Source organism: Centruroides vittatus, unplaced genomic scaffold, assembly GCF_030686945.1.
Source record: "Centruroides vittatus isolate TY-2023 unplaced genomic scaffold, ASM3068694v2 contig_578, whole genome shotgun sequence".
In the NCBI taxonomy this organism is placed as follows: Eukaryota; Metazoa; Arthropoda; class Arachnida; order Scorpiones; family Buthidae; genus Centruroides; species Centruroides vittatus.
Genome location: NW_027122346.1, coordinates 19,307 through 43,550, shown reverse-complemented (window position 1 = coordinate 43,550; position 24,244 = coordinate 19,307). Strand labels below are relative to the sequence as shown.

Sequence of the window (24,244 nt, the reverse complement as noted above, 5' to 3'; positions counted from 1 at the left end):
GATAAACTCTTATGTAAGATAACTTTTGTAAATACTAATATAATATAATAAAAGGGTTAGAAGTACAAAATATTCTGATAATCTTAGTCTTTGTTGTTGTTATTTTTTGCCCGAGCAACGCCATACTCATCTGCTACTAAATACATAAAAATATGTTCTCAATAAAAATCTGATCTATTGATTAAGTATGATATTATTAAGCGTGGAAGTTAATTTTTAAATCTTTTTCAAATAAAGACGTTTGCTATTGGTCAGTGCAACTTGTGCTCAGTTATTGAGTAGTAGAAAACTTCAGATATAATCTGTATGAGCTCATAGGATCAAATGACATTGTGCAAACTAGTGTTAAAATTAAAAGAACTAATTTTTTATCAATAGAACTGCCAGAATAGAACTGTCAGATTGTATTTAAAATATCTGCATATCATTCTTGGGAATCTGAAATTAAACCCAACCTAATTAATATTTAATTGTTGTTTATGAAGTACGCTATGAAAACACCCAATCAATAATAACTTTTCCTACGAGGTCGCTGATATTATGGCTTGGCCAAACTATAAGCATAAAATGATCTCTTTTATTGCCCAAAGAAGAAGCAGAGTTTAACAAAAAAGCTAAAACGTAAACAGTGAGTTGATCTTCGGGTGAAAAATTCTAATCACATAACAGTGATAGTGATAAAAATTTATTCTGATGGGATTTTTTGATTAATTTTAATGATAAAACGATTCTGTTTACAAGTGGAACCTTAATTTTAGACATTATTCAAGATAAATTAATTCTTCGTACCTAGAACCTTTTCGTATTCGCGTGATACAGGTTTCCAGATTATTACATAATTTATCACAAAATATCTATTCAGTAGATTTTCTCTGCTTAAGTTTCTGAGTTATTTAGCGTTCGTTATTGACAAGTCTTAATATTTGATATCTTTAATTACAATAATATTAGTAATTAAATGTTGTCGTTCTAGAATAATTTCTAAATTAATATTGTAAGCGTTTGGATAATTAATTATCCGAACGCTTTCCAGTCAGACTGTGTCGTGCTGAATCGAACGTTTTTGATACTAGATTTACTTCTAAAGTATAATTTTTATGTTTTTATATTCTTCAATATATTTATTTTGTTTGTACGAAATAAAGAGATAATTTTTAACGGTACAATAGCCTCGATTATTATTATAAAAATTTTCGTTAGGCTTAAAATCGACGAAAATTCAACACGAAACGACACGCAACAGAGAAAAATTTGAACATCGGACAGGTTAATATATTTTTTGTACACAATCGGTTATCCGAACAAAGCACTTATCCGAACAACCCCAGCCCCCAATTGATTCGGATAAACGACTCTCTACTGTAGTTAAATTTCAAAACAAATAAATTTGAAACTGTTTATTACCTGTATCCTCTTCAATGAAACTAAAACGTCTGAAACAAAATTCATTCCTTGAGGAAATTGAATAAGAATGTTATGCAAAATGAACAGGGAATAAATCATTGTGACGAATACAATTTTGGCATTTAATTCTCCTCCATTTAAAAAAATTGCGACAAATGACAAAAGAGTAAATAATTTTGATATAGGATAAGACAGTATGTACGATATTCCGCTTACATATAAAAACATTCGAATTTTTTTCATTTCTTTTCTAAAATATAAACAATTAAACAATATTAGTTGTAGAACTCTGAAAATAATTATTTAAAGATTAACACATTAGCATATAGAAATTATATTAAAATCTGTTTAAACCAGAATCGGACGTTACCGAATATTTTTGTGTAGTTTTAAAGTTTATGTTTGAATAGATTTTTTTTAAACAGAAACGCGCTTCTGAAAATACTTCTTCATTTTTTGAGGCGTTTGTCTTATTCAGATTCCGTTTAAGACAGGTTTTACTGCATTTAATTGCACTTACAGTCTAATGTTTTCTATTAATGCTGCATACGGTAATTCCCAGGTGTACATTTTAATTAATCTCATATCAGCAATCATCTCGTTCAACAGATTCAACCTTTCGTCTGCCAAAATAGCTGCTTGTAATCTATTATGTAATTGAATTTAAAAACATGTAATTTTCAAAAATTGTATAAAACTAAATACTGAACGTATAGATTATATTTAAAGATGATCTTATATTAATAGTTTGACCTCGATTTAGTAAGCATTGAATATTACAAAAGGAGCGTTTATGCTACTCGAATCTTTTTTTTAAATATTATTTCGATCTTAGAGCTTATTTTACATATTTACATTTCATACAAGTAGAAGCTTTATCAATTTTTTCAAAATAATTTCTAAGAATTATGTTCTACGTTTTAAATAGTCACATACAAGGAGAGAGCCAATAGTGCCGATTCGAACGAAACTTTTTGGGCACGTAGACTTAAGCACAAACAGTTCCTCCTCTAAATAAGAAGATCCACTTTTCTAACATTTTCAAAAACGTGGGCTCTGAAAATTGAGTGTTTAGCGTAAAGAAGTTGGAAGTTTCATGTTCAGGAGTAGCCTTAGCCAAGTAAAAGGCAACGTTCTGGAGCTAGTAGATGTAGGTTCGAACATAGCGAATTTATTTTAATTTATTTATGTGTGACATTATTCTATTATTATCCGGCATAATTAGCATTCTTATTACTATTATTATTCTTTGTATTTATAACTTATAAACAAGAAATTAAAAATCGTGATGTCATTTGTTGCTTAGGGAAAACAAGCTTCTCTAGATTTTAAGCTTAATCTTGTTAACTAAAACTTTCTGCCTGTTTATTTTCAGATACAGTAATATTGCGACATTTGAAACGTAACAAATATGTGCGTGTAAGGATATTGTTCATAATATTAACAATTAAATGTACAAAACGATGCGTCTAAGCTATGCTATTCTCATACCACTTGTCTTTTTCGTCTATTTGCACTAAGGTTCGAGGTTTATTCGCTTCTAAGAACATCTCCTTGTTAGCAATAGCAATAACTTTTGAATAATTTTTTAATGAATAATTCCTACTAACACATTTCATCACAATGTTTATACAGTATTCCACAGGTTCTGTCATGTAAAAAATTTTGTTTTATTTAACTGAAAAAGGTGAAAATAAAAAAAAATCATCCCAAAAATTTACCCAAACTTTCTGTTCGTCGATAAAAAATCTTTACTTTGGAAACGCTGGGTTTCATTGCGAAAAATTCCCGTCTGTTCTCAACGTCACATTTTACCTTTCTCTTCGAACGTGCTACGTGACGCCATGAAATAGCTAGGTGTGTAGTGCACAGGACTTCCATTGTACGAAAATTCGAGATTTTGCTGTTTTCCCCGAAGTATGATTTGTGATTTCAATTTTACGCTAAATGTTGAAAGAAACCAACTGGGGTTTTCATAGTATCGCGCTATTGCCAGTATTGTATTTTTATCGCCACTCTATTAAAAATATCACCAAGTGGCGAGTTTGGCGCTATGCAGCGCGAACCGTGCTTATTATATCATTTTACAAGTCTGAAGTATTAATAAAAAAGTAACACTAAACAACGAAACATGTTTTAATATAGACAACAGTCATTGTAATTTATGTAAAAAACAGATAGTTCAATTGCCGTTTAAAATTTCTATAAAGGTTGTCTATGTTACAAAGTCCTAATTTATGTTATTCTATCCTGGTAATCACCCTCAGCAAGAAAACTAAAAATTTACCAACACTTTATTTGCTGAAAAAAATTTTAATCCCTCACGAACGTTTTTCAACATTAAAACAAAATTTAGATACAAATTTTGGAACGTATTATGAATTGAAATTAAATGAACGCATCGCGAAAACTAACAATTGTATCTAAATGAACAAATATGGAAAAATAAATAATTCAATCACAATAATAAAAAGGAAAGAGTTTAATTTCGTTTACAAAAACCATGAGTTGTTATGTTATTAGTCATTATACTTTAATTTCCTATTTAAACGTTAACAAGTCTTGATCATCTAGCGTTTAAGCATTTATCTACTACTGTATCTGCAAAGTTTCTATCTGTCGCAGATATATTCCTTCTTATGGTCAAACTGATGTTTTTCATACGATATTGTATAGAATCTTCTACAGATATAGTACATATTCTATAGAATAATTCTATAGATAGTATAGAATTATTCTATAATTCTCTTACTAATTCTATACAATGTTGCCTGTCTATCCTTTCTTTATTTTGTATTCGTCGTTACATAAAAGGATGTATATCGTGGGTGCTCTCTTAAACCAGTGTGAGTTAACTTACATAGGTTAGAGAAGAATGTCCTTAGTTCAATCGTAAATGACATTATACTGTATAAAAGACATGTTAATGAAGTTTTCAGAAATTAGATAAACAGCCACGGTATTCAATAATTTTTCAGCATGGTCAATGTCATTCCGCATATGTGAAATTCATGGTCTATAAAAATTCTTGTGATGCTCGAGATCAGTATGCTTAACCTTAGCAATATTACCATTTTCAATATCTGGTAATATCGCATAGATATAAATTAATATATAATACTTTATCAATTTTAAATACATCAATTCCACTTTCATTAATTAATGACTATTAGATAAAGAATTATTTTTTTATTTTATTTACAGAGACTTTATAATTATATAATTTAAAGTAATAATTACCTCAATTTTGAATATACTTTACTCAAAGCAAATTGTATAGGAACGAAGAGAAATATTATCAAGAATCCCATTAAAATAGTCCATCCATAATATTGCCACAACATCAGTATCGAAATAATGATAAAGAAAGGCGATGTAAATAAATGTGCAACGGAGAAAACTTTCTGAAATGAATGAAATAATTTGATTAAAAGTAATATAAATTTTAGGGTAATTATTTTGGAGATCATAAAGTAAATCACGAACATTTGAAGTATGCAATAACTAGTTTTATTTTTTAAATAGAAAATAATATTTCTGGCACCGACAGTACCATTACCAAACTGCTGCATAATATTGAAAATAGCTAATTACCGGATTTTACATTTTCGAAAACTTCTGTAAGTTATAAGTATTATTTGTAATTTATAAGTTATAAGTTATAAGTATTCTTTTGTATCAGTGCTTTCTTTCATTTTTTGTACGTTTATTTCCACTGTTTTATCAGTGTTAAGATTATGGTGTGTAAGAATACCTCTGTCACGAAAAGTATCGAAAATATTTAAATAAAAAGCAAGATTTAAATTTAACATCAAAATTTATTTCGTTTTTCAAAGTAATTTTTTCCCACTGCAATAAACATATGAAAACGTTTTTTCTAATTCTTGAAGCAGACTGTAAAGTCGTTTTATCGAAAAATCCTTTCCGTACTTGCAGCAAATTTTTTTGTGGCATTAATAGCCTAAAATGCTTACGAATTACAAAGAAAACAACATATCCACAATTGTACAGAACAAGTGTTTTTCGATCAGCCAATAGTTGAACAGAATGAAACGTTTGATAGATAAAGAAAGTTGCAAGAATTTTTTTTTCACATTTCCTTTGATGAGTAATTTTTATCTGAAGGCTTTTCAGAAGCCTTTTTTCTAGTATTTTATTATGTTTTGTTTGAAGTGAAAATAGAGAGTTTGATTAATGACTCCGAAGAAATAAATTGCACTAAAAGTAATAAACCGTATTAGTAGACACTTATTGGGGTACCTTCCAGACGCAATTTCGAAATGCCACAATATTACCTTTGCGCATATCAGACAAAGCCCACTGGAAGCCTTTTTTAGCAACAGCCAATAATGTTATATCTATGTACCACATGGACAGAGACCTCATGCCTTCGTGATTCTGATATTGCAAATCAGTTTTTTAAATTTTGATACGACTCACTGATTACCAGTAATAAAACAGTGCATATTCTGATTTATTGTGTGCTGTAAGGTCTCATTATTATACATAAAATAGATTTATCAATATAATATTCTTATAGCATTTTTACTGATAATTTACTTACAATTAAGTAGTAATTTTTCAGCACTCTGTGTATTGCTTGAGAAGTTTCTAGAATCATTCGGTCAAGAGATATTTTTGATATTACAGCACTATTACATATCTCTATAAGTTTTAATTGTCGCTAGAAATCTGTACATAGATGCCAGTCTCTCACAGGCCATGAGATTTTTTTTTTGCTGTGTCTTTTTCTTTTGAATTTCTGGTGTAATTAACAATAGTAATTTCAAGAAGTGTTCATATCCATTTGTAAATAATTTCGCCAATTTTCAAATTTATGATGTAATTCGCGAAGAAAATTCACATTATCGAACCTTCCACTCTTCTCAGCTATTTTCTATACCACTGTGAGCGATGAACAACTTTTTTGTTCTTAATTTTACTAGGCAAAGCAACTGTGTTTAGAAATTCGTCATTTATGGTTATAATAAAACTGAATCAAAGATGAAAACGAAAAAGACGTATACAGTATGAAAATGAGTTTTTGTTCAGTTATATCTGGCATTTTATTTGATTATGTAAAACGTCCATTAACACATTATGTGTAGACCATGCTTAACTGATTCCATGATACACATGAGAACTGTGGTTTATTAGTGTCACAGTGTGGGAATATTAAAATTAATACAAATACGTTTTCCCACTGAATTAAGCAGAATTTTTTTAATTCTTCGTACGGGATAATGCATTGCCGATTATATGAACTATTTTACCACTCGATCCATATACTTGTAAGAGAGATGAGGAAATAGACGAAATATGCAATGATTCCAGCACACTAACGTTTTTACAGGCTTTACAATCAACCTGATCAAGTTGTAGATGCATGGAATCATCGTTAGACTAAATAAGGCATACCTAATTCTGAGACTAACAGCAGTATCCACGGATACACACTATATAGCAATGTCTGCAATATTCGAATACCATACAAGTTAAAAATTTAATGAAAGCAGAAAAACATACGGAAATCCCGCATTTTCCAATAATTCTGACTTTTGATTTGAAATTATCTACTAGAATAAATTTAAATTAAGACTAAAAACTAAAACATTGAACATGAACGATTTCGAAAAATAGCATATACAAAAATTTCTTATTGAATTATGTATAAAACATAATACTTTTTATTGTTCTGTAAATTAATTAAAGCCACATTAAAATATTAATACAGTAAAAATATTATATTACACGATTATATGAGAAAAGCGCATTAAAGCATGATTCCCATAAAATCGATTTGTCGTTCACTCAGGGGACAATTCTTACAAACCATTGGTATTGAATTTCAGTATTGCTATAAAAGGCGTCTGACGCAAACCATGCTTCACTGCGCTTTCCTCTTATCAGAATTACCTTTATCTGTTACTCTAAAGCAGTTAATATCGATTCAGCCATTTTAATATTTACAGTAAATATACGGGTTTACGAGATGTACTGTACTACATTAAATGTATTATAGTTTAGAAAATTATTTTTAACTTACGTTTTGGAATCTACCGACGTCGTTGGCTAAAAGATTTACCATTTGTCCCACATTTGATTTTTCCAGAGAAGAAGGACTTAACCTAATTGCCTGCATACGAAGGTTTTATATAAAATAAATATTTTCAGAAAAATATATAAGATATTATATATCATTTAAGAAATATTAGTATAATTCTCAGTAAATTCTCTAAGGAAACTAATGGATTAAATTTTCCAATATTTCTTCACTCAGACAATTTAATAAAATTAATATTATAACGCAAAATTGTATTTAAATAATGGATTAAATTTAGATGTTGACCCGAAGCTGATATACTTTTATTAATATATTTGTTTCTATAACTTTGGATTTTTAAAATAACTCAACTTTTAGAACTCAAAACAATTTTTGTGGTTGAAAATAATTGTTATAAAATTAAAGTAATTGCACTCAGTACAGCGTGCTTGTATGGATGTATGTCTAGGGCAAATGTATTTCAGGCACCTTTTACAAAATTTCGTATATTTTCTGTCTTCTGATTTTCGACATTAAAAGCATCTCCCTTTTTTAGAAAAACTTTTAGTTGTATTCCATCTTGCTCTTCATTTTTATTCCGTTTGAACTGTCTTTTTTGAAATTTCTCCAAGTTGATTGCACTCAAAGACAAATACTTTTTGTTCTGATCTATTCTTTGCCATAAAGTCTTAATTCATATCTGATAATTCTAGTATTTGGCGAGAAATCATCACTAATATCTTTTAATCTTTCAGGTTATTAATATTTTTATATATTTTTATTTATCTACAAAGTTAAGCAATTTACAAATAACCAGTCTTTTTGAGTTAGGTTTAATTTTTATCAATTCGATAAAGCTGATTGATATTCAAATATGTAAAAAAAAAGTTATCACTAAATAATTTTTGAACTTTGCATAGAGAATTATCCATTTTTCTGTCATTCTCTAAACCCGAAATTAGAAAGTTACTTCTTCTTCTTTATATTCCAGTTTCATAAACTTTTGATTTAAATTATTACATATTGCATTGTTTTTCTGCGTTTGATATGTCATTTCTATCTTTACCTTTTGCTTTATCAATTTCAAGGACAGGGAGTCTAGTTTTAACATCTACAGTAGCAGTGTCTATATTTTTAATATAGGCTTGCGTTCTATTTAGTCGAACTAAAAGTAATGCAAAATTACTATTTGGAGAAGCCTGTAGTTTCAATAAAAGTTTAATTTCGTCCTGAATCTTAATCTCTTTATCGGCACTTTTATAAGACAAGCCCAATTCTTCTGTCGACTCGCCTGTAACATTTTCCTCGCTTCCAATTCGTTTTTTTACGTTTTGTGGTGATCCATCCTGGGAAAGTTTTTTTTTTCTGAGATGAGGATTTTATCATTTTTCAAGAAAGTAACAATAACGAATCAAATCACAAGAGAGCAAAATATTCACGCCAACAGCCACAATAGTAACACAGCGCCCTACTTTTTTAACATTTACGGAAAGCAAATTCTTACAGCAGATATAGATATTTTGTTATTATCAGCTGCATCTTGTTGGAACCATGTCTGATCATTAACAACAAAAAATATACTTAATTCTTGCGTGGAAACCGTCAAAATACAAAGAGGAATGCTGAGAGCTGTGGACTAGCTTCGATAACTGTTCTCACATTCACGATATTTTATAGGATATGTTCGATTCTTGCTGCACTAGGAGAGTTCTTTACTGTAGAACTAGTTTCCAGAAACTTCTCAATTACTATCACAATGCACGATTATTTTAATGGATCTTAAAATGATGGCGAAAAATAACTGTTTAGTGCCTATATGCAATCATTATATTTATCAATTGCTTTAATGTTGAACGAACATTGTGCATCTGTCCATTGGTTCAAAATTACTACTTGCTCTTGACAACAAATAGGAAGCTTCTGCTATTCAAACAGTACAAAGAAAAATCGACTTTGAAAATCTCCCGTTTCTCTGGCCTATCCTATATATTTTATTCAATTTCAGTAGCAGAAACAACTGAAATAAATATGTTTATGAATTTAATATAAACATTCTGATTCATATTTTTCACTGTTAATTCTGAACAAAAATATCGGGTGATTCTGTGCACGTTAATATACGTGGTATATATTCAGTCCATGGTGTGTCATTACTGTGACTGCCCCGGCATAAACTAATATATGACGTCTGAGAGTGTAGAAATTAAATGAATGTAGTGTAATAGTGTAGTTTTACACGTTTGAATTTTCGATTAGCTTTTAGCGAGGTATCGTCTACAGAAGTAAGGAAAAGCGAAGTATTACTGGAGTATGTTCAAAAAGAAAAATATTCAATAGAATCTTTAGCAGAAAAAGGCGGTTATTCAAAATTTTTGAGTATATTAAGTAATATTTCATTTTTTCACAACTTTTATCAAATTAATTTGAAAGTCAAAATTGAAAATCTATGATAAAAAATTTATTCACAGATAGCATTTTTTAAAATGTATCCGGTCTATTTAATCACAATATACCATATATGAATAATATAACAATAATACTTTACTCAAAATACATTACAATTGTTACTTACCTTTCTATAAATAAGAGTGCAGAAAGCTACCTTCAGTCTCATTGAATGATATTCTGTCATAAACAGATTAGTATTATGCGTAAAGATATAAATTGCAGTAACAGCAAAGAATCCCGCAACTGTAACATAAACGTTGTATTGATTCCATTCCTGTCTGTTGTCAAAATAATGTATTGTTAATCCTACGAAGTATGCTTGACCTATTACTACAGCAGTTTCCTATAATTATACATAAATATCAGTTATTTCAATTATTTTAATACTAGCTTCGTTTTTTTTAAAATCAGGTGTCCCGATACCTGAATTAGTACAAGTAGTATTACAATCAAGTACTTCCAACCAACAAAACGTAAGGCAGCTTTCAGCATGCTTGAATTTTTCTTCTGCAATTCCTTTTTCCATTCTCTGAAAAAAATTGGATAAAGCATACAATTTAAAAACAATATTTCAATAAATAGTATGCAATTTTTTAAAAATTATGTTTAGGATTTTACAAAACCTGTTTTGGTTTGAAAATATATTAAATGCAGCACAACAGAATTTGGAATGTACACTAATAACTAGCCACGGTTGTATTCTGCGACTCCAAATATTTTTGGACAAGTAGTTTGTAATGATCGTGAGCCACAACAAAAATATCGGGTGATTCTGTGCAGGTTAATACACGTGGTATATATTCACTCCATGGTGTGTCATTACTGTGACTGCCCCGGCATAAACTAATATATGACGTCTGAGAGTGTAGAAATTAAATGAATGTAGTGTAATAGTAAGTGAGTGTTTACATAATGTAGTGTTTTTACTACTACCTTTGACTTGTTGATTTTTGGTATTCGTGATCTTTGCGTGAAATCTGTGCCTGTATATTTAATGAGTATTTCTTGAAATAAAAGTGAGAGCGTATTAATTAAATCTTTCTATGTTATCAGTGGTGGATAAAGAAGTATCTTTAGTATCATTAGTTGTAGTTGTTGTGTGTGTGCTGTAATTAGTGCTTGTTGCTGGATTATCCTGACAGGTTACACAATCATTAATGATAAATATTTCTCTGTTGTTGTATTTAATTAACAATCTGTTGCTTTATAAGTTCAAGTGTTGTTTGTGGGGCAAGGTTGTTCTATATAATTGTTTTCTTTTATTTTTTATCCACAACCCTTTGTTCGGTGACAGTGAGGAAAGGATATTGTTATGTGAATCCATGGTGTAGTTGTTGTCTCTACGCGATCATGTTTGTTTAGTCTTGTGATAACGTAGTAAGTACAGGTAATATACTCGTTCATTTCTATTGTCCGTTATATATGTTTGCGTATTTTTCGGTCTTTGTGGTCTGTGCATGCATTGCCACAGAAACACCAAAACAGAGTTGGTTATTTACATCTGCTGAAGACATTGCAGTAGCAATGCTTGAGCCAGCGCTGACTTCGTCACCAGTAACCAAAGGCGACTGTGGGTTATTTCTTGAATGTTAGTCTCTGCTGAACGCGCAAACGCGACCTTGTTACCCGAGCGACGTCCGAGCCGGTATCATACAGACCTGGTTACTACCATGATAAATATCTCTCAAAATGTAGGTGTGGTCACACTTAGCTTCATTTCTTTCCATAGACCTTACTGGCATTGGTGTCCTTACCAGGAGCTTATGCTCCAATCTGCATTGCTCTATGGAGCAGTAAAATTATTCAACTCTCCCATCATCATTAGGTGATGACCACGGGTGTATTATTATTATTATTATTACTGTTATTATTATTAACCCATCTCGACTATATTATAAGATTATCTTGTCGTTTGTTGTAAAGCATTTAATATGTAAAAGAATTTTTTAATTTATAGACTATAGAGCTCACCTATCTATTTATCAATTTATGATTACGAGACCAATACAGTCAATACTTCGTTTTATGTTTACACTTTTTAAGATAATTCACATTGACGAATTTTACAATCACTACCAAAAATGATAAACTTCATCAAAGTGGATAGAAAAAGAAATGTATAAACGCAGTACAAAGCAGCTTAATGTTATCAGTAATAAAAAGGTTGGAAATAACTTTGTAGTAAAACTAGTAATTACTTTTAGATGTGTTATGTATCTTAAGATCATAAGCAATATTTCAACAGGTATTAAAAAATTAAAGCACAGGTATGAAAAGTGTCTGATAGAAATTGTTGCCTGATGTATTTTTTCACTTTACTGGATTCAAGTCTGTTTTTATATAACTGATGATGTATGGAAAGGAGGAGAATGTTGAGATTAATAATTTCAATGAATCACTATTTGTCAGGCCGAATAACTGTCAGCGAAAAATTTAGAACTGATAAAATATTTTATTAAAGCAAAGAGTAAAGGAAATATAGTTTAGGAAGTGATACCGCTCAAAGCACTTATCCTAAAGCCACTTAAAGTAGCTTTAATACAAATATAAACTGCCTGTGTATCTTATTACAAATAATGATCTTGACTGGAAACAAGCTCCTCGGTTAAAAAGTCGTAACAAATGTTTTGTAATATTATTACAAGATCGAGAATAGAAGGGAAAATATATAAATAGACAGTCTAAATGTATATCTAAGCAGAAGAACTCGAAATAAATCTGTTAAAATTGTTCCAAACTAGGCCCATTTGTTCCAAATCTAATTTTTTTTTTTTTTTTTTTTTTTTTGTAAAGTCATTACACATTAACTGTAATACTTTTCTAAAATTTAAGTATTATTAACTTTCATGATTAAGAACATATAATTCTGGAATGTGAAATCGCAATATCACGAAGAAGTGTGCACAGCGACATGAAAATTGCAGGACAGATAGAGGTGTCACAGATATGCAAATGATTAACGATGCACCTGTCTAAGGCTTTTATTCCTGTACAGACAGAGGTGGGATTCATCCATAAACAATTGCCAATGCCATTAAGTGGCACAGTCGCGATGTGATAACACCATGCCAAAACAAAAAACATCGTGTTCAGTTGTTAGTGTAGCACTCAAACAGCTGCTTGCCGTGCGTGCAGGCTGACTTCTTGCAAATGGTTTGAATGGACACGGATGCATTTATTGGAGATGATAAGTGGCTTCATAAGTTACGTACTATGGCAAACATGTCTTGACAGGACGTTTGATGAATCTGCTAGTCTCAACACTCTGTCATGTGCTAGTGGTATCCCATCTCTCTTCGACATGTTCGCAGATCTTTCTTTGTCCATCCTGTCACACATCACTGAATTAAGTTTTGCTCAGTAAGCGTAGCAACTGCATGCTTCGACGAACCAAGGTTGCACAGCTCTAAGATACGATTTCGTTCTCCAGCCGTCAACTACTGGTATTCAGTTAGTAGTCGTCTCAGAGACATTTTCTGTGTTTTTCAAAAATTCGGTTGCTGGAAACTGTCACTGTTGATATTTCTGGCCCAAGCTGGCTGCTTGTCTTAACAGCCCAAAATTGGGTACCACATGACACAATGCATACTCAAACTTACTGATTTGCATAACTCTGTCATATCTAATTATACCTATAATATTGATGAGGCTACGCACATTCCTTCGTGGTGTTTGAATTTCACATTTCACAAGTGAATCTCATTTAAATATAACAAAGTATGTCAGTAGTTTACTACAATGTTTTTATACATATTATAATAAATTAATGTAAAACAAACTATTACATCGTTTTCTAAATTAGTTCCCTAGCTTTTTAGCACATCTACTTTCTGTACTGACACATGAATCATGCAAAAAAAGAAAGTTTTAAGATGAGAGAAAAGCCAGATAAATTCCACATTTCGAACATTATAATCTAAAACAAAGTATTTTCAAAGATGCTGTAAAAGCCGTCAAATCGACGGCTTTTAAAGCATCTTTGAAAATATTAAACTGATATTGTGTCTCATTGCGTTAATTATAGGCGAGGATGAAAAGAAATATGACTATGTAATTTTGTTAAAATTTTTTAGCTTTCAGCCACGTGACGGTTGTGAGACACCAGCATTTTTTTCATTGAGAAACTACATGCTCTGTGCAGCTCAAAATTTCACATTGCATGTACTACAGGTTAAAAAGATAAAAAAGTAGAGAGTATTTCAGATTATAATATTTTAACAAACAATATACATTGTTTAGGTGATATTATTTGCATTTGGGAATGACAATTTGTATTTCAGCCTACCATTTGAAACGACTGGCCTTGCCACTAGTGAAAACCCTAATATCAGTAATTACAATTTCTTCATATATGACAAAAGTACTTATCATTATACGTAATAATATATCAAGCTATTACTTTTTCCATTAAACTACATATAATAATTTTTAAAATATTCAATTTAATCACAATTTTATAACTAATTGATTAAAATAATAACTTTTTATATTAACACTTAGGTAAAAATTTTAATACCTGTAATTATACATAACACAAAACTGTTAATATCTCATATTTACATTAATTTATTCAATATTTTTTCACGTTAACATTTTTCCAATACTGTATATGATATCTCATTAGACACATTAATGCTTTAGATATATATTATTCTCTGAAATAAATGCAATGATTTTAATTAATAATTTACCCGATTATAAAAATGAAAATGAAAGTCATACAGTTTGTGAAACAGCTGGATAAAATTTCCTTTTACAAAGTAAAATTAACTTTTAAATAATTTCTTTCTCTGTTCTCTTTGCAGAAAATACAATACATCTTTTAACTATTGTGTATTGTAGTTTACTAAATGACAAACTATTAAGTTTATCATTGCATCGATCGAGAAGAGGAAAATCAGAGTAACTGTACTAGTTCCTACAATATAAATTTATTTTACTTTACTAACGGAAAATATAATTGTTTAAGATTAATTTCAATAAATAAAATTTTTATGTGTATAACACCTTGGTAAATAGTGTTTGTTTGATTTTGACTCTGTACGTGTTCATGGCCAATTCAATCATCAAGATTATTTTGGTATGTTAATTTAATAAAAATTTTATCGAATATTTTATTTTATTAATAGGAACATTAATTTTATTTAATGTTTTTTTATTTATTTTTCGGGTCCTTTTACCCTGTGGACACCACGTGGTTTATCTTAGCGAGCCCATTATAGTTTCGGACCAGTGATGAAAAAAGACATGACGTTAAAACCACCGAACTCCGACAAATTTCTGAGATTTTTCGGCAGGTAAGATACAATTCTGTATCCCCAAAGTGATAATCTGCCGCCTTAACAGCTCATCTAAGACTCTTCAAAGGTTTGAAAATAATCTAGATATCTTGTTCGTTTAATCTATAATATGAATTCTAGCAGTAAAACAACTGAAATAATGTGTTTTGTAAATAATTTTGACTATAAAATCTTGAAAGTAACGAAATTTCAGCAAAATCTACATAAAGTTAATAATACTGTAGCTCTGAGTTTAATCAACAGTTTACTATGAATCAACTAAATACTATGAATATACTTACAAATTTTTATAACGTGAAATATTAAGCTGTGTTTCACATCGCAAATAACAATAAGTAACTATGTAAAAACGAATAGAATAAATGAAACAAAATGAGCTTTTTCGTCTATTTATTTAGTTAAACTTAAAAAAATATATATATATATGAAGTTGAAAGTATTAAAAAAATAATAACTGAAATATGGATATTCACAACTAAATAATAAACTTACTTTTGAAGTAGATTTCCGAGATATTCTGAGGTATGATATTGTGAAGCTTCGTATAAATCTTCTTCTCGTAAAACTCGCTTTCTTCCTTTGTTTATTATCGGAAAAATCCAACTGTAAAATAAATTGTATATTTATTAATATTGTTTACTATAATATTCTTGTGCTGATAACTTTTGAATTACTATCGTCATATTTACCTTACAACGCAGTGAACGATTTTTATTTATACATAAGATTTATCGTTATGGCAGTGATTGTTTACAAAGTACAAATTACCAGAAACATGTTAAGTAAAACAGCATTAGGCGAATAATATAGGATTATTAACTACTATTATTACAAAAGGGTTTAACACATTTTCTGGAACAATAAGCTGTATTTAAGTCATCTATGAATAACTGTTCTGCACTTATCAGCAACAGACAACCGAAAACATATGATTGTCATGTTTTATGCCTTTTACATTACAAATTCCATTATGTAGCTTTTTCATCGTAATATCTTCTAGTTTTGGTCCTTTCTAGGGATACCTTTTATTTGAGTGTACCAACTAGATTTATAACTAATGACATTATTTTTAATACGAATTCTACTAACTGATAAAACTGAAGAATATTTCCACCTTAATGCATTAAAATAGAAGAATATGTGGATTGGATTCTCTATCCCATATATTCTTCCGTTTTAATGCATTAATGTCGAAATAAATTTTAGATAGAGACTTTTTAACTATAAAAAAGTGACCCGGAGTTCGAAAAACTTGTTATTTGAACTCGGATCACTTTTTTATAATTCAACCGAAATTCACCAAACTGCAAAAATATGAAGCAACGGTCTGACTTTATATCCCCAAGAAACAGTATCCAAAAATGTCAAAATACCTCTTTGTTATTAAGCGTCAAAAATTATGAGTTTTTAATCATATCTTATCTCAAAGTTAATTACATTTTCGAAAAAAATAATTTATACACACACCAGCGTTCTACTGAGTATTTCGACACCAAAACCATCAAAAACTAATGCTTGAATAATTTTTTTTTAAATTCAGACACTAAATGACAAAAGTCATTCAGAAGCTTGTGCTGGCACAGGCAAACATCATTGAAAAATACCACAGTAATTGTAATATATATGTGGAAAGCAAAACTGTATGAGGCGTCGTGATGTTAAAAAAGGCGGGAAGAACATTATGAGAGAAGCGAGACAACAGATAAAAAGATGAAGGCGCGAAAAAGACGAAAGACACGTTTAGACAGGATTTTTTCTTTGTTTTAGGACGAGACGATTCAAGTTTAATGTTTAGTGTTAACATCGTTAATTGTAACATCTAGTGTCATGATTAAATGTTATTTTAGTAAACAATTGAGTGTCTTCATTGCACTAAGCACGAGTGAGATTACAAAAGTAGGAGACAAGACGTAAAAAATGACATCTTACAAAAGTGAGGGCTCGCCTGAAGTTAGATTAGGCTTACTCGTGGAGATTTGACAAATTTGACAAACTGTGCTTATGGTTTTGTGCATACACTAGACATTTACAGACATTTTTATTTCGTGAAAATTTCGACAATGGAGATTTTGTATACATCGGCATTCTGGATTCACTTCAAGCCACATCTTGGCAAACGGTCAGTAGTTCAAAAATTCTACTTTTAAGATGGCGACGCTTGTACAAATTATTGGCTAAACAGTAAGGTCGGGCTGGACAAGTTCAATAAAATTATTGCACCAACTTATATTTGAAGAGCTGATATCAGTAGTATAACAGAGAGAGACTCTGGGATAATTTGTTAAACTTTTAAGACTTTACAACTTTTATATCAGTAACGCTCATGATTTCACGGGAAAGACGTCGACCAGGAGCTAAAAATTGCAATAACCGTTGAATCACTCGAGCGTTTTTGAGATATTTGCATCCCAAAAGCTCTTGTAGACGTCAAAACAACGCCCATTTTTGCAGCCCCTTCTGATATACTTTTCCTCGAAATTTGAAGGAGCATTTTAGAAGAATTTGCCTTATATACGTCTTAAAAGAATCAATATTTTTTATATATAGCTCCGTTTTTCATCGATGTTTTCTACGGTTCTGCTTATCGGACCTTTGAAATTTAACCACTGCTGGATAGATCTTTCTACCAGCTCTCCGTAAGTGTTTTACTTTTTAATTTTGGTTAACGCTTTTTTGTTTTATAAGCGTTTTTGTTTTCGGCTTTTGTCGGCCTGCATCGGGCTCGTTATTTAGTTTCCGCTCGGTCCGGTGACGGTTTTAGGGGGCCCGCGTGCTCTTCTACGCGCCACCCAATTTTGGTTGCCATAGTATCTTTTTTTGCCGAGTTATTCGATTTTTTCTTTGTCACCGTTAGACAAAGATCCTCGTGGTCGCCGCTCGGTCGTCTTAGCCACTCGGTGTGTTTCAGCCGCTGCGGCGTTTCTTCTGCGCCGGGCTTCGTCTATCTTTACCGGGCATTTTCGAGACGGCGTTGGTGTTACTCTCACCCGCTGTCAGTCGTGTAATTTTCTTTTTTAATTTCTTTTATTTTTCCTTGTGCTAGTCGTGTTTCGCCGTTCAGCGTGTTACAGCCGCTTCGGCGTTTCTTCAGTGTCGGGCTACGGCACGTTAGTAGGCTTGGTTTGTGTCATCTGTGATGCTTGGCTTGCGCCCCCTCGGCCTGCGCTGTCGTGTTTTGCTTTATTTTCTTTTTTTCTCGTCACCGGACGTCATTCGCCGTTTGGCTTATCTTGTAGCCGTTCGGCGTAGCTAATCTTGTCGGCGGGGCTCAGCTTATCGGCGTAGCTATTCAAGTCGGCGGGACTCAGCTAATCGGCGTAGTTTTAGCCGATCGGCGTTTTCTCTGTTTTATTGTTTTTTCGGGGTCTATTCTTATTCGCATCTTCAATGGAGGACCCGAAGGTTATCCTCGAGTCGCTGGGAGACTGTTCTTCTCAACCACCCGCCAGTACATCGGCAGATAGTGAAAATGAAGAAGACACACCCTGTACCTGGGATTCTGATGAAGATATTCTCAAGGAAGCTAATGTTAGTCTAGGGAGGATCATGGAGCTTGTCCCAGAGTCCACCAACTCCACTGTGCGAAAACACGAAAGGGCTGAAGTCAGGAAACGAGCTGCACGAATGTTCGCAGCTATTCATCAGATGTATGGAATGCTCAAAGAACTGAGATCCAAAACTTCTCAAATTTTAACACCAGCTACTGTCTCCAAAACCTACGCAGATATCGTCAGCTCAGGAGCTAAGCAAAGTAACACCACTAAAACAATTACTAGATCTCTATCTTCTAAGATACAGCAGGAAGGCAGTGGGGGGACACACGCTGTTTTGGTGTACCCCAAAGCAGAAGACCAAGATACAAACGAAAACCCGGATAAATTAATCAACACTCTGAAAGAAGCCATCCAACCACACGAGTTGGGGATTAGCATCAAACGAGTTTACAAAGTTAAAAACCAAGGGATCTGTATAAGGGTTCAAAATAATAAAGATGGAGAAACACTTAGGGAAGCTATAGAAGGCATCCCTTCAATTAAAGAAAAAGTTAAATGCCATGTTACAGAGGGCCGTAGACCCCGAATCATTCTCTTAAACGTCCCAAATTCGGTCGAAGAGCAATATCTAATACAGACTCTATATAAACAAAACAACATATGGATGGGCCACACCTTAGAAAGTTTCACTCAACAATGCCGCATTAGTACGGTGTTCAATAAGGGACGTACAAAAGAAAACTGCAGACACATGGTGTTATCGGTTACTCCAGCAATACGTAGCCTTATCATAAATAACCGTCACCTCTCGTTGTCTTGGGCCACGGTGCAGGCCGATGACTTTATCCCGGTCACCAGATGCTACCGCTGCTGCGGCTTTAATCACCTAGCAAAGGACTGCCAAGAACTAACTCGATGTAGCCACTGTGCCAAGTCGCACAAATTCAACGAGTGCACAAAGAGACACAGCACCCCTTGCTGCACTAACTGCAACAATTACAACAAAGAAGTAACTGCAAACAAAAGGGTTCCAGCAAATCATAACGCTTTTAGTCAGGATTGCACTATTCTACAAAAAATAAAAACGCAACGAATTCAACAAACTGATTATGGGGTGTAATCAAACCAACATTAAAACTCAGCCTTCTATCAACACCCTGACTCATACCGGTAGCCCAAGCATGCATTCAACTGCTATGTGCAACTTCCGTCTCACACTCCTCACCATCAACACTCAGAGGTCCAAGGCCGCTTCTTCGTTCGTTAAAAAAATGGTGGACGATCATAAAGCCGACATCGTTCTCATACAGGAACCCTACCTTGTCAACAACTCAATTGTCCGGTTTGGGAAATGGAGAGTTCACCCCCCCTCAGAACTTCTGTAGCACTATCAAAGCGGGAATACTCATTTGCAGCAAAAACATCATAGCCAACTTCTGCCCAGACCTCAGCACCGATCACATCACTACCGTTCTGCTTACTCACGGCAATAACCGCCTTTATCTCTCATCAGTCTACTGTTCACCAAACGATGACATACACCATCTGATTGATGAAATGCAGTACATACACCCCAAAATTAGTGCTTTCCCCTGGGTTACTTCTGGGGATTTCAATGCAAAATCCCCAGTCTGGCACAGCCCAGAAGAAGACCCCCGCGGTTTTTCTATTTGCGAGTATATGTCAAGGAACCAAATTGTTTCCTGCAATACCAGCCCACTCCCGACCTTCTTCTGCACTCGTGGGAAAAGTTGGGTCGATCTGTGCCTAGCTAATGACAAGGCCCACAAGCTCGTCACCTATTGTAGCACTCTGGAAGAAAATAGCTTGAGTGACCATAGGTACATTAAGACTTACATTAAAACCAGCAACCCTATAAATATCAATAACAACATCACAATCAGGAAGACTAACTGGACCACTTTTCAAGATCTCTTCAAGCAGTTCTGGGCAACCCCAATTCAGGGGATCCTCTCGGACATTACCAACGTTGAGGAGCTAGCCGACCATTTAACCACTTCTATATTGAACTCTTACCACTACTCTACCACCATAAAAGAGATAAATCATAGTAATGCACCATGGTGGAACAACACGCTTAATAGACGAAGACGCAATGTCAGGCGCCTTTATAGGCTTTTTAAAAGAGAAAACAACCCAACGCTCAAAGAGATCAAAAAGACAAACTACCTTGAAGAGTTTCGCATCTATAAAACCGAAATTAACACAGCGAGGACGCAGGCATGGAAAAAGTACTGCAGCGAGATTGGCAATAAGAGCGCATGGAGTGATCCCTATCACACGGTGCTTAAGCCAAGAAAAGCTACAAGTATCCCTGTTAATATCAAAAGGGAGGATGGTACATTTACATCAGAGCTTTCAGAAGCCTATAAACACCTTCTCGACACACATTTTCCTTTGGATGATTCCAGCAAAGACAACTACACTCAAACTAGCATCAGGAATAGTGTCTTAACTCATCCAAACTCTAACAACGATGTCCCTTTCACTTTTGCCGAAGTCCGTGCAGCAATTTTCACCATGCGCAACAAGAAGGCCCCAGGTGTTGATGGGATTACACCCCTCATGGCTAAAAAGGCATACGAAGCAGTTCCTATCGCCTTTGTTTACACTTACAACAAATGCCTTGAAAACCAACAATTCCCCACCTCCTGGAAAAACGCCGCAATCAAGTTCATCCCTAAAGTCGGCAAAGCAACACCAGATAAGGCGACCGACTTTAGGCCGATTAGTCTTTTACCAGTCTTGGGCAAAGCCCTAGACGGGCTCATAATCAACCGTATTAACCACTACCTCTACTGCAATAACCTCCTCCATAATAACCAGTTCGGCTTCGTCCCAAAAAAGTCCACCTACCACGCCCTACATCATGCCATGCAATTCATCGCTAAGGCCTGGGACATCAATCACCATGTGCTCATGGTTTCTATTGATTACAGTAATGCTTTTAATTCACTCTGGTGGCCATCACTTCTAAGCTCTCTCAAGCGGCACAAATGCCCTAGCAACCTTTATAACATCCTGAAAGACTATCTCAACAACAGGTCTGTAGGAAGTTATGACCTAGACCCACCGATTATACAAAATATGACGCGCGGCTGCCCGCAGGGCTCTAGGTCGGGCCCAGGGCTATGGAACATTATGTATGACGAGCTTCTTCGAATCAATCCAAGCAACATCAGCGTGCCCTGGGTCCTTCAGGGCTATGCGGATGACACCCTTCTGATGCTCTCGGGCAGAAATAGTGAAAAGCTTCAGGAGGAAGCTAACAAACTTTTAAACGTCATTCACACTTGGAGCGACAACAACAAGCTTACAATCAATACAGACAAGTCAATCTGTATGCTAATGTCACGGGGGCGCCAGCTACAGAAACCCCCCTCCTTAAAGATAAACGGCATAAAAATCAAGCACACGAACAAACTAAAGTATCTCGGCTTAATTCTAGATCAAGGCCTCAAATGGAATTATCACATTGACCATGTCTGCAGTAAAGCGGCCAAATTAGCGAACCTTTTGTGCTATCTAGCTGGTAAAAACTGGGGGCTTAATGTTAACAACCTAATCCACATTTACAAGCAGGCCATAGAGCCTATTATCCTGTATGGCAGCGCCGATCTGGGGAACAGCTGCTTCCCGGGCTCATATCAAACGCGCCCTTGACAAAGTCCAACGAATCTGCTTACTTCGCATATCCGGCGCTTATAGGACATCACCAACGGCATCGCTGCAAGTTATTACTGGTCTCCCTCCGCTCTTCCTCAGGGCTCAAGCCATCATGGCTTTGTGGAGGTTAACCCACCTCAACATGACCACTCAAAAAAAGAAAGATTTCATCAACTACCTCCGCATTGGCCTCTTGCCAAACCTTGATATGGACTCGCTCTTTAACCTAAATTGTAAAACCCGAACTAAAACTTTTTATCCATCACCTCTTCACCCGGCCAAGCAGCCCATCATCTACATCAACAACGACCTCGGCACGTCCTTCTCCACTCAAATCGTCTATACTGACGGTTCTAGGTCCAAGGACGGTGTGGGAGCCGGCCTGGCCCACTACTCTACCCACAACAATACATTTATCCACCGTGAAAGCTTCCACCTTGCCGGCCACTGCACTATAATGCAAGCCGAGCTTTATGCAATCTACAGAGCCCTTCAGTACGTCAACACCTCCCGCAACCTCAGGAACAGCCGCATTGTCATCTGCTCTGATAGTCGTGCTGCTCTCCTTAGCCTCAACACCAACAAAAGTGGCGGCAATCTCCAGAGGCTCATCATCCAAGAATTGATCAAATGCAACAACAGGGTCATTTTCCTATGGACCCGATCCCACGCCGGCGTCATAGGAAATGAAGAAGCAGACCGCCTTGCAAAAGAGGGGGCCTCCAACTCATCTATACTCGCCTACGATGACATTCCTTTAATAGCAACAAAACACCTAATTCAAGACACGGCCTTTGGCATCTGGCAACGCCTGTGGGATGAAGGTAATACAGGCAGAACCACCTACAGCTTTTTTCCGAACATCCATAACAGACTAAAACTAAACTACGTCACAGTTAACTTTATCACCAGCCAGCTGTTCACCAATCATGGCAACTTTCAAGGATATCTACACCGGTTCGGCCACAGTGACACCCCCCACTGCCAGTGCGACAACACGTCTGTTCAAGACAACGAACATCTAATATTCAAGTGCAGCAAGTTCGACCATCTGAGGTATAACCTATTCAGGACGGTCATACAGGAAGGCCATAACTGGCCATGTGAACTCAGTGAACTAGTGCACAATAAGAACACTTATAAGGAACTCATGGCTTTTATCGAAGCCACAAAAGCTCTGGACTTACGTTTAAACTCCTAGCACTTCTCGCGTTTATTACTGTTTACACTTTATTTCTGTTAGTACTCATCTACTGTTACGAGTTCTCTAATGTCACGTGTCCTTATATTTACTGTAAATTTTGCATGTATTTTATTTTATGTTACTGGTATTAATCTTATTTTTTTTTTTGTATTATTCGACCCGCGATTTAACTTTTTCGCAGACTCACACTCTGCGTCTTTATGTATACTTTTTTATTATATTATTCATTAATATTGTCATAATTTTCTCAACTCGGCAAATGTTAGCCGCAGTTTCTGTACGCATGGAAAATGTCCATGTTTTGTAAATATGTATATAATTGCTTTTTAAATAAACACTCGGTGCGGCTCATGACCTCCCCTTCCTCTTATCACTTCTTTTCAAACTCTTCACCCCCTTTCGGCCTCTGCCAAAGCAACTTTCTCTTAAACTAACTCCTTCTCATTTCTTTTCATCCCCTTCGAGGATATACCTATGAGTAATGCCTCCTATCACCTTTATAATAATCTATAATCTATAATAATCTATATATAGCTTTAAGAGATTTTTATATATAAGTATTTTTTTTTTGTTAAGCTGGCACCATCTGTTGGCAAAATATTAAACATCATTTTTTTAAATATATTATTATTTTTCGAAGGTGTTAAAAAAATAACAAACAGCG

The 24,244-nt window shown here is 33.9% G+C and overlaps 2 protein-coding genes across 2 annotated transcripts; one reads left to right on the top strand and one right to left on the bottom strand.

Annotated features, from left to right (window-relative positions):
• Positions 1 to 1,404: 1,404 nt before the first annotated feature.
• LOC136979105 (ATP-binding cassette sub-family C member 4-like) lies at positions 1,405 to 15,878 on the bottom strand (the record flags this gene model as incomplete). Its single annotated transcript, XM_067275023.1, has 8 exons — positions 15,859 to 15,878; positions 15,688 to 15,798; positions 10,319 to 10,424; positions 10,020 to 10,238; positions 7,451 to 7,540; positions 4,645 to 4,808; positions 1,925 to 2,050; positions 1,405 to 1,654 (listed from the first exon to the last, which is right to left on the bottom strand). Coding segments are annotated over exons 1-8 (1,086 nt in total), but the record flags the coding sequence as incomplete, so codon positions are not given.
• A 6,640-nt stretch (positions 15,879 to 22,518) lies between these two features.
• Positions 22,519 to 23,577, top strand: LOC136979104 (uncharacterized). The gene has a single exon (XM_067275021.1). The coding sequence runs from the start codon at positions 22,519 to 22,521 to the stop codon at positions 23,575 to 23,577; it is 1,059 nt and encodes a 352-aa protein (XP_067131122.1).
• The last annotated feature ends 667 nt before the right edge of the window (positions 23,578 to 24,244 follow it).

Excerpts from the sequence above, each read along its gene's own strand:
- LOC136979104 (XM_067275021.1), top strand. The coding sequence starts at position 22,519 with ATGACCACTCAAAAAAAGAAAGATTTCATCAACTACCTCCGCATTGGC.